Source organism: Dysidea avara, chromosome 3, assembly GCF_963678975.1.
Source record: "Dysidea avara chromosome 3, odDysAvar1.4, whole genome shotgun sequence".
Classification (NCBI taxonomy): Eukaryota; Metazoa; Porifera; class Demospongiae; order Dictyoceratida; family Dysideidae; genus Dysidea; species Dysidea avara.
Window position 1 is genome coordinate 9781827 of NC_089274.1, and position 12080 is coordinate 9793906.

The 12080-nt window shown below is 37.6% G+C and overlaps 2 protein-coding genes across 2 annotated transcripts in view; one reads left to right on the top strand and one right to left on the bottom strand.

Annotated features, from left to right (window-relative positions):
• The window catches only part of LOC136249278 (anaphase-promoting complex subunit 1-like), a 68096-nt gene that overhangs the window by 11973 nt on the left and 44043 nt on the right, over positions 1 to 12080 (top strand). The window contains exons 15-18 of the mRNA XM_066041237.1: positions 1398 to 1510; positions 1569 to 1703; positions 2034 to 2134; positions 2429 to 2571. Of these exons, the coding sequence (XP_065897309.1) occupies positions 1398 to 1510; positions 1569 to 1703; positions 2034 to 2134; positions 2429 to 2571 (492 nt within the window). The remainder of the gene's footprint in view (positions 1 to 1397; positions 1511 to 1568; positions 1704 to 2033; positions 2135 to 2428; positions 2572 to 12080) is intronic.
• LOC136251708 (fibrinogen-like protein A) lies at positions 7253 to 8054 on the bottom strand. The gene has a single exon (XM_066044143.1). It carries the CDS (start codon positions 8028 to 8030, stop codon positions 7287 to 7289), a length of 744 nt encoding a protein of 247 aa, XP_065900215.1. The 5' UTR covers positions 8031 to 8054; the 3' UTR covers positions 7253 to 7286.

A 12080-nucleotide genomic window follows, 5' to 3' on the forward strand; every position in this document is an offset into this window, starting at 1 on the left:
GCATTAATAAGGATTATATCAGATAATAGATTTCAATTAAATGCAGGTGTGTGCACCCACAAGAAAGCATCAAAAATGCACTTACACATAATTACAAACATGTAATAATTATACTTTACAGAAATAACCTATGATGGAGCAGTCACTTTAATACAATTAATAGTCAAAGATATATTCTAATGAAGCAGTCAGCATTTGACCATAGTCTTGATTTGAAGGCATAATTTTGAGAATACGGTAGATCCTTGCTTATCCGAATACCTCAATTATCTGAACTCCAAATGTGACTGTTCTATTAGAGTATTTTGTCATCAGTGTGCATTCCATTAGAGTAAATGATTGTTCTATTAGAGTAGTTGAACAAAGCTCTGTATATAAATCAATGGACTTTAGTTATCCAAACAATTTCACTTATCTGAACACTTTTGGCTGACTATAAGAACAAAACTGTTTGGATGACTAAGCAGTGCTTGAAATAAGCAGACAAAAATGCTAGGGCATAGCACCTAAACTAAACTATTTTTGATCAGACCTAAACTAAACTATTTTTGATCAGACATCTGTAAAACTTGTTCAGACATTGAATACTTTTACCTTGAAAAATTATTATATTAAGTCTGATATAAATTTGTCTGAGTAAATTTTATACCAATTTTTGTTGGACCGGCATGATGTCCAACCAAAATAGAACATGTTCAGACATATACCTATTTTGGTCAGAAAATGTCAGATGTCTGACCACTATTTCAAGCACTGCTAAGGATCCACTGTAATAGGCAAGTTGACTGAGTGCATTGAATCCTATGTGCAAGGAGCATGCAACTCTGTGTGCACGCTACTAAAATTAGGGTAAAATTCTAACATTGCATCTTATATTAGTGACATTTATCATTGGTTATATCATCAGGGATACGCAGGTAACAACTGCAACTTCACAAAGGTAACGAAGCTGCTTCAATATATTATAGGAGGACTTTTTGAGTTAAATGAAAAGTTTGAAATAGTTAACTGGAGCGATTTCACATCACTAGCTAGTAAAGAACTATGCTTACCAATCTTCTGTTGTGCCATTCAACTCTTTGCTTCATGGTACCTGCCGGTAGTGTGACATAAAAGCATGCGTCACCATATAAGGAATTTTATATAGTTTTAACACGGCGGCCATGTTTGAATTTTGCTGTTTATGGAGTTACATGCACAGGATTTGATGTGGCTTGTTATTTAGCATTGCTCAAAATAATAGGCTGTTTTCAAACATACATCTGAATGAGATTACAGTATGAATAGCCCTAATAGAACAGTCAGAACTACAAACAGTACAATGTGTGTTTAATTTACTGACTTCTGTATGTACCCTGGGCTGTCATGTTCAGTATGTCATTTAATCTACTTGTCAGGTTTGGCAGAAAGCTGTTGGATCATGTGATCCAAGTTTGCTCAATAAAATTCCTGCCTTATCTCACATATTCAAGCGATGTCATGGCAACACTTCCTCACTACAAGCACCAACGTAAGTTATACATTGTTAACCTGTTTGCTTTATGTGTGATGTGCTACTATCATTACAGTGGTCCAGCCAAATTGTTAGCATATGATAAAGTGGTCACTTTTGCATTACACTTACTATATGAGGATATGAAGCTCAACATTCTATATAATTCCCACCTGGAGGATATGGCTGCCTTATTGCACCACATCACCAGGTATGCCGTCTAATAGTTAATCCTCACAAAATTTAAATTGTTACAAAGAAACCACAACAAATACAAATGCTGTGGAGTAGCCTTGATTATCAAGGTACGTATTAAGATTTCTACTTGAGCTTTATGTGATAAAAGTGGAATTGGTGCCTTCCAGTAGCACAGCCAGCTTTGATGAATACCAGGACTTATAGAAGGGTAAGCTGGACTTTGGGTAACAGATTGAACCAGGACCTAGGCTTTAATTATTGTGCTTCAATTTAGGTGCTAGAGTAGTTAAACATATCGACTTCAAATATTTTGATAGTGTTTATCATGTATTGTTTATATTAGCCAGCTACACTGGGAGCAGTATGTCGATCACTACTGCAGGGATTTCCCCCAATTGTTCACCAAATCAGTACCCTCCAGTGATCAGACTCCCATGGATGAAGGTAGTGTATAGTGTAGGCTGAGTAGTGTAAAGTGCATGTACGTTTAACAATGAGTATACAACCATGTGTTGTCACTGCTTGTTTGTATGATGTTGTTATTGCATATGTGTAGTGGTAATAGTAACTGCCTAATGTTCTGCTGAAATTGCAAGTTTGTGAATGGTTATATGTACTGAATGTCCTTTGATAGTTCCATTCGTATGCATGCGTAAGTCAATTATGAGGCTTCTATAAATGTATTTGGTATTAATAAATATGTGTCTTGTAGTAACAACCATTATTGCTGCTCTACAGGTACTGCTCAGTCATGTGATGTTAGTGTACCCATAACACCACCTAACATAATGCAGTGGTTGCTACGACAACTGGAGGGTAAAGAAGTGTACAAGTTTCCCATCATTGACCAAGTGACAGACAGGCTGCAGACTGTGATTAAGGTACCATAACACCAATAAAGGGCACATACTCTAGCTTTTTATAAATCAGCTCTATATAGAGGACTTGCTCGCGTGAAGCAATTGTTGCTAGGCGGACATGTTTTGGGACAACTTTCTATGGTGCATATTGTGTCAGAACAAAGGTAACGAGATTTATTCACAAAGCGCTGGATATAGTGGCACTGAGAAGGGGGGCTGGTTTCGAAATAGAAGATCTTATCATTGGCTTTTTGAAATAGGTTGCTAAATAAATTTCGATACATTACTCACCATTTCTAACTTCTTCGCTGTTTTTAGCGAGCTGGGTGTACTTACAACACAACTCAACACTGATTTGCTTCGTTATAGCCTGTACCAAATCCCGAGAAAGCACTTTTCAGCCACAACACTGTCCTGAAACATGGCTGACAGCTACGGTTGCTTAGCAATTACGATGATTTATGTCATGCTGCAAGTTCTCTATTCCTCTTTTCAATACATAGATGTACCTATGTACATACTTTATAATGATATGTGGACATATCATGTCTACTGTATGCACTGTGAGCCATGACCTGCCCTACCACAATGGCTACTGTAGAGTTTGGTTGTAAACCATGAGTACATGCTTAATAAGTAATGTGTGTGTGTGTGTGTGTGTGTGTGTGTGTGTGTGTGTGTGTGTGTGTGTGTGTGTGTGTGTGTGTGTGTGTGTGTGTGTGTGTGTGTGTGTGTGTGTGTGTGTGTGTGTGTGTGTGTGTGTGTGTGTGTGTGTGTGTGTGTGTGTGTGTGTGTGTGTGTGTGTGTGTGTGTGTGGTGTTTGTGTTTGTGCCAACATGTCCATCAGACCCTTCTGACTGGCATGATCTACATGTACAGGCACCTGTATTGTATTGGAGCAACTGTCCCATGTGAGCAGATTGGTGATAAGCACATGCGGACAAGTATGAAGCTCCAACACAAGGTGCAGTTATATAAGAGAAGAAATGCTAGAAGTTTGTCACCTATGCGAGGCTCGAAATTTCACATGGTACATGGCCAATAATAACTTAGATTTTGCTATGTGTACCAAGGAAAACGGTCTTCTGCAGCATGGAAATCATGTTCCACATGACTCCAATTATTGGATCACGTGATGACTGCAAATCACACCACTCCAAGAGAGTTAACACTCATGGCGAGGTTTTTATTAGGCGCAAATACATGTTAACAATTTTTTTTTTTGAGAAATTTTATTAAGTGGATGTGCCTAACAACCAGACTCTATGACATATAAACTTACAATGGTTTGTTCATAGGAGACCATATCTCCTATCTATCATATATCGTACTGTATAGTAGGGACCACAAAGAAGTAGGCATGGTCCACAAAATAACATCACCCCAAAAACAGCCTCAATTTTCCCTGACGATGATGAGGCAGTATTGGTTAGGTAAAACTAAGCCCAAACAAGCTTTCAGATTGACCCGAAACGCTTTCAACAAGTTGCTATGGAATTTTAAAAATAATTTATTTAACTGAATTTTCTACTGACTGACTTCCTGACTGACTGACTGATACCTTCAGACAAGCATAACTCGGCAACGGCTAAGGCTATGGGCTTGATTTTTTCACTGTTCAACATAGCTTCAGCCCAAGAGGTGCCTTTTGGCATACCGCAGTACATACAATGCATTCTTCATGGACTTACCAGTGTCCTCCTTTGTGTCCCATTCATCTTTGCTGACAGCAAAAAGTGTCGATTTGGTGATAGCACATGATGACTTCCCTTCGTAGCGGAAATCATTCATATTTTTCATAGTGGCTGTTTTTTTGCAGAGGTGCTTTTCGAACAGTTCTTGATTCGTACTGTTGTGTAACGGGTTGAACGCAGCCGACAACAAAGCATAATGGTTACTTCACTTTTCAGACGATAATTGATATAACTGAGGCATGTGGCACCATTTCTTTTAGTATGCATGGATTGCAGTGGTGTTTTTCGAACAGCTCTAGATCCGAAATGCTGTGTAATGGGTTGAACATAGCTGATATCGAAGCGTAATGGATACTTCACTCTTCAGACGATAACTGATATAGCTGGGGCACGTAGCACCATTTCAGATGCAGTATGTGTGGGTTCACCAGTCATAATACAGTAGGGATATAACACTTCTTATTGTTTTACTGTGATTTAATATCGTGCACTACTCCAGCTTGTTTCAGTACTCTTTATCGACGTGCTATGGTCCCTACTCTAGTTGAAAATTCCAATTTTTTTCTGTGTACTTGTTACTAATACGGCAGTCTTGTTGGAAGTGAAATACTCTAATAATGCAGTCACCCTATTGGAGCATTTAGCTACATAGCAAGCCACCCAAGGAATGCTCAGCAACATAACAATGAAACTCTGTAGTACATTCAGTTACACATGCAATTATTAGAACGTTCAGCTATATGTGATAATATTACAGTTGCAATAATTACACAACAAACTGATGTAAACAGACATATACAAGTTATGCTGTGAAAAATTATTAGGAATTTTAAGTTTGAATTAGGATCTTTTGGGGTGCTTGGCTATTTTGATATAGATGTTGTTTCAATTGCATGTACATCATAATGCACCATTAGAGCAATTCACAATGTAGACAATAAAATTTGTGAATAGCGTCAGTTGTATACGTAGGTTTAGCTTTCTGTTCTTAATGAGTTATCTTATTAAATAAATAAATAAATGATACACTCAGTAGTTACTATAGCTACATAATAAAGGAGTGCTCAGCTAAATACATGTGCTGCTATACTACATAGTCATGTCTATGTGGTCCTTCATAGTTGTGGAGCAACTGAGTTGACTTTGTTCATCCTCACGAATCTCCTCCAACGCTTCATCATTGGTTCATGAATTTGTATGAAGTATAGCCCATATACTAGTGGATGGAAGAATCGTATTATTATATAACCGATGTTTACAACTATGATATACTCCATGATGTCGTGATAAACTTGTGATGTAATGAGAAATCTTCCTCCAATGTGTAATGGTACAAGGAAGAGAGGGATAAATGCGCTACCCAAGATGACTATGAGTAGGGTGATAATTGGTTTTCTGTTATGCCTGATGTGGTGTCGTTTCTTCCTTAAGGATGTGATTGTTTCAGACCGACTGGTAGTTCCTGATAATCTGGTTTCCTCTTCAATTTGCTTGTGAATTTGATAAGCTTTTAAGGCTAATTGTATATGAGGAATATTGTAAGAATTGATGCCACAACCATTGGTGTTATGAAAATGAAGATCACTTCAATGGAAGCATTCCCATCATAAAAGCAAACGCCATATTGTGGCACTTCCAAGACACCATCCACGTTAAAAGCGATCGTCCAAGTAGTAGGTACGACAGCTGTAAGCCATGCTCCACTGATAATCATAGCTAAAACACGAGGTATCATTATCTGCTTGTACCTCAAAGGAATTGTTAACGACACCACTTTATCAGTTGCAATTATCACGAATGATAAATTAATTACGTTATATGGGATCAGTCGCAGTTTCATTACATAGCAACCAACGATAGACTCTACACCAAGTAAGAAACTTGTAATCATAGTGGTAGCCATCACACAGTCTATCAGTGTAGTTATCATACCGGCTGTTAGTAGGTTGGCAACAAATATATTATGAGGCTTGTGTAGGATTCTTGTGGTCTTGATAGTGTAGACCACCCAACCTGACAGTAGTAAGATGGCTGGTGTAGCAGTCAGTTTGAACACCAAGGACAGGTAGGGAACATATCCTGGAAGATCAGGACCTTGGTGATTTATCTCCTGGTTGGCTCCTAATCCAGAGTAATCCATTCCACTCATGTTACTTCTGCAGTAGCTCTATTCCTGTGAACACTGACAAAACTCTCCTCTTCAAGTACACACTATTGGGACACACAATGAACTGAAGCACCTGCTATTATTTTATTACTAGTGAAGAAGCCTCTCCAATTGTAGCACAAAGTATGTGATAGTTTGCGCAACTTTAACTGCCACTTCACACCTTTCTTCTACTGACATGTCATCACCCAAAGAAAGTCAATAAAGACAATGGAATAACTATGTTCTTTTCTAACCTACATGAGTGTCCAAGCTAGAATGTGATTCTGATCCCAATGCAACTAGAATACCCTGGCTTTCAAAGTTGCCAACATGGATGAGGCCACCAGCTCTACGCATACTGTAATTCTTTGTACTTACCTGTTGTATTGGTGTTATGTATGTGATATTCATGAGGACTTGGGTTGTATACCAATTACATAGCAGAAGAGGCTATGCTATGTACACGACCATACCAATTAATATTGATACCAGACACCTTACACATTTCTGTATTCAAAACTCATGTATGGTCAATTGCGATGCTACAATATAATATTGCCAAGTAAACCATTCTCCATTAGTATATCATAAGTTACATGCTCTATATTCACTAGAACACCACACCTTTGTTTATAATACCAAGATATGTGTTGTGCAACTCAAGAATCCAGTTTGCAGTGAATGATTGTTTCATGTACATGAAGTACTTTTCATCTATACTTAGCTCCATGTCCCCCACACAATAGTAAACAATTTTCACATTAGACGTTCTGTTTGGCATTGGATAGTGTACATACATATACACTACGTTTGACAGCGTATTCTTGTACAGTATAGCTGGTGTGTGTGTTGTGTGTGTGTGTGTGTGTGCACTAAAAAATATAACCAGTTCATTAGTGGGAAATGCAGTCAAGTAGTTTAACTTTCAGTTCCACAAATGTCATCTCGTACCATTTCCTGTCATAGTAGAGACCATGTGAGCTACCAGGTATCACCAGGTTGGGATTAATATGCCAACACCTGTTGTACCACCATCCTCCGGCTGGGTGTTGGGAGCCATGTTGGGCACAGTTGTAGTACTTTATCCCATCATTGTCAACATCCTTGGTGGTGAATCCCATCCCATTTTCATAAGCCATGGGGTCAGTGCCGATACCTTGGTATTGTCCAACATGTAGTTTGTACATGTCTTCAGCTGAACCAACTTTGAATGTTTTGTAGTGAAAAGACATTATCTCTCCGTCACGTGATTCTACATCAATCATCATTTCATAATCGCTTGTTGCGGTGAGAAGATGAAGAGCCTTTAGTCCCAACCAAAATTCACCACCGAGACTGCCGAAACCGTTTTCATATTCGGACCACGTTCTGTTAAAATCAACAGATCCATCTTGTCTCCTTTGCGCAACCAGCCATCCTCCTTCACTGCAATAAGCTGCAACCTCCAAGCTACCATTTTGAAAGTAGTTGTTAATGAAGTATACTCCGGATGGTTTAGTTGGATCAAGTTGCAAATCACAGCAGCTTTCTATCATCTTATCATCTGTGATGTTGTTAGTTGGTGCAGTCATTATCATTTCTGCACAAGTCAGAGCTAATATCAGTAGAATTCCTGCAGTAGTAGTTGTAGTAGCCATGTTGTATCCAATCTTCTTCTCTGTTGCTCAATGTTAAACTGATAGTTGGTGTCACCTCTTTTATACTAACAGTGATCATGTTCTTCCTGGAATTAATGAGTACATCAAGTGTCTTATGATGTGTACTAGTAATGACGTGTATGACAAGTGTTTTATATTATACTTGATGATGAAGTGTCTAAGTGGGTTAAGTGGACCACTGTGTCCTATCCACTCTTCCATTATCAGAAAGTAATTGTTCCTGCTTCCTTGTAATGGTTACTATGACCACTCTTAACAAATACACTTAGTTTCTCATGTCCTGTAATTACACTAAAGCTACCTAACACACAGGGGAGCCACTGGCTATACAGATCAGTAGTACTATAGTATAACTCATATACTGTAGGAGACCATGGAACCCACTGTCATTAGATGGGCAGGTGACAAGGGGCTTCCTTGCCACCAGCCTTTCTTTCATGACAGCTTGGCAGTATTGGTTAGGTGTAACCAAGCCAAAAAGTATCTTCAGACCAACCCCAGACCCTTCCAATAAGTTTCTATGAAATTTTTAGGTATATTTATTTAGCTGAATTTTCTAATGCCTGAATAACTTATGCCTCCAGCCAAACATAAATTGACAATGGATAAGGCTATGGGCTTGATTTCTTTACTGTCCGATGTCACTGCATCCCAAGCTGTGCATTTTCACCAACCGCAGCAGGTACAATGCACTCATCATGGACTTACCTTTGTCCTCCTTTGTGTCCCAGCTATTTTTGCTGATCCTGACAACACAGGATGTTGATTTGCAATATTGCAGTATGGCTTCCCTCTGGATGGGTAAACTACTGTAGCTCTCATGCTTATTGCTTGGTATTTCTATAGCAACTGGATTAATTGCAGAGATGGGTCTTGTACTGTTCTTTGTAACTGGCAGAACTTAACTCAAAACAAAGTGTAAAGGCCATTTTACTTTGTATATAGTAGGGATGCACATTCAGACACAAAATTAATTTTATGACATGCTTGGTGCCATTCTTTCAGTATGCACGGGTTCAGTAGTCATAATTGTGTTATGCCAAACAAGTAGAAGGAAAAATTAGGAAGAAAAAAGGAGAAAATTAGCACAGATATTTTTAATCCCTAATTCAGTCATGGTTATAGACTAAATTAGTGATTAAATGTCCGTTAGTACGTATACCTGCAGTTGTAGACAACATCTCTTGTTTCACTAGTTTTTTTTTATTCCTAAATCCAATTTAAAATTCTTAATCATTTCTTGTATTTGTAATAATAGCACTCCCTACTATTATTATTAATTCTTGTAGTTTATGCAGTACATACTTTGTTAATTTATGTGTAGTAACTATTTGATATTATCGATGGCAACATTTGTACATATTTTCATAGCATGTGATCCAAACTGTCAACATTTATGTTGTTATGCCGTACATGTACATATATTGTAGATTGTTATTATATGGATTCTTATAGTGGTGTGTGGTAATAAATTTTGATACACTGTACGTCTTTCCTTTTTAAGTTATCTCGATATAGATAATTGAAACAAATTGACATTTTAGTAGTGGACGGCCAGTAATGTATCAAGTGGTGTAAGCAAGCTACGGTACTATTTAAAGATTATAAAGAAGTGAAAAATGTTAGTTTTAGCGATGGGAGAGTTGGAGGTGCCTATACCATCTTTTATACAAGTAATTTACTCTCTATTATCTACCGTAGATGAATAAACCTATCGATAACTCTTACAATGTCTCAATATTCAAGATAATTGCACAGCTCTAGACCTTTAGTACTGTATAGTTGCATTTAACAGCTAGTACGTAGTATACTACAACATGAATTGAGAACAGTACAGTCATGCTTGGTACTATGTGGTCTCTAAATGTTGTTACTTCTGACGTTTGAATAGTATATGTACATTGTACCTCTATATTATGGACTGTACTCTTGTTATTCATTACCTGTATATTCAAGTAGCTACCTACCAGAATAGAACTAGGATATGACATACATGGGCATATACCAGGAACTAGTTAATATGTCTGTATGTGGTGATATGATGTCAAGGTTTATATTATGCTATACATACAAAGTGTTTCTGTACCAAATGATGTATTGTCCCACTACACTAGTAGGGTATCCAGAAATTATAGTGATCTTGTGTTAGTTGAAATGATCACATTCTTTCTTAACTGGTAATTGGTTGATTTAAAAGTAGAAAGTTGACATGTAAACTGAGTCTGTTAAGAAAAAACCAGAACATTATGGCATTGTTTTGTGAAATTTGGTTTGAATATTAATTATTATGCAGCTTATGATGAAGCAATCTCTCTAACAACAATATCCCATAATTAAGGATGATTACAAATCTTTTATAGTTTTGCTAATGATTCTACAGTACCTTTGTACCAAGCATAATGTAGTTACAGTAACTGCTGTAGTTTCAGCACTACCTGTTCAAGATTCGTACACCTTCAGTGTTAATTGTCTTCATGTTGGTTAATTCTAATGTTAATCTCAACACATTTATACATTTTACAGTAGTCAAGGTACTGCGGTCTACATGTGAAGTATGAGTAAGAAGTTTCACAAATCACATCTATAGAGGCTATCTCTGAATATCATTTCAATTTCTAACAGGGGTTAGACCCCACCAATAGTTCATAGTATGAACTTTTGGTTCCACTGCCTTAGAATGTGTAGTACTGAAAGTTTGCTAAAGATAATAGTCCTATAGTCTTTCTAACCTTACTCATTAGCTGCAACTCAAACTACTTTAGTTGTGAATGCTCAGTTACTTAATCTAGTGAGTACTTCAACAACTAGATGATCTGTTGGAAGCTTTATGATTAGATGTCTCCATCCATTGTAAGAATATATCCTTAAGCCTTAAATTAGTGTGCAGTCAACAGTCAACGGACAATATCTGCACAAATAACACAATGTCTGCACAAATAACACAATGTCTGCACAAATGAGTTTTGGGTGGACACACCTGTCCTTGCAAACCAATAGTGGTACCATAAAAGCTGATTTGCTAACAATAACTGTCACTTGGTTGCTAGGAGATACTACATTTTCCCAACCCAAGGATTTACCAATGCCACCTCCCCTTTGTGTACAGCAGCTGTAATGACCACAGCCTTGTAATATGTTGCAGCTATGTGGTTGTATTTAACTTCAAAACTTTCAATGGAAACTCCTCCAGCAGTATAAAGAGCAGTGTTGGGGCAATTACACTCGTTACATATTACATACAAGTATACAGAAAAATTTGGAATTTTCAACTAGAGTAGGGACCATAGTACATCGATAAAAAGTACTGAAACAAGTTGGAGTAGTGCACGATATTTAATCAGAGTAAAAGTAAAACAATAAGAAGTGTTATATCCCTACTGTGCATTTCCATTATATATATGATATCTTGAGCACAGTAGGGATATAACACTTCTTACTGTTTTATTGTGATTTAATATCGTGCACTACTCCAGCTTGTTTCAGTACTTCTTATCGATGTGCTATGGTCCCTACTCTAGTTGAAAATTCCAAATTTTTCTGTGTATTTGTTTGTTAATTTTTTTTGTAAATGATTATTATGACTGGTGAACCCACACATGCTGCATCTGAAAAGACGCCGCGCACCCCAATTATCGTCTGAAAAGTGAAGTATCCATTACACTTCGTTGTCAGCTATGTTCAACCCGTTACGCAGCCTTTTTGCGAATCAAGAACTGTTCGAAAAGCACCTCTGCACACCGAGATGCATTCCAAAAGAAATGGTGCTGCGCGCCCCAGTTATATCAATTATCGTCTGAAAAGTGAAGTATCCATTACGCTTCGTTGTCAGCTATGTTCAATCTATTGCACAACAGTACGAATCAAGAACTGTTTGACAAGCATCTCTGCTATCAAAATAGCCACTATGAAAAATACGGACAATTTCCATTACGCGAAGGGAAGCCATCACGTGCTATCGCCAAATTAACATTTTTCACTGTCAGCAAAGATGAATGGGACACAAAGGAGGACACAAAGGAGGACACTGGC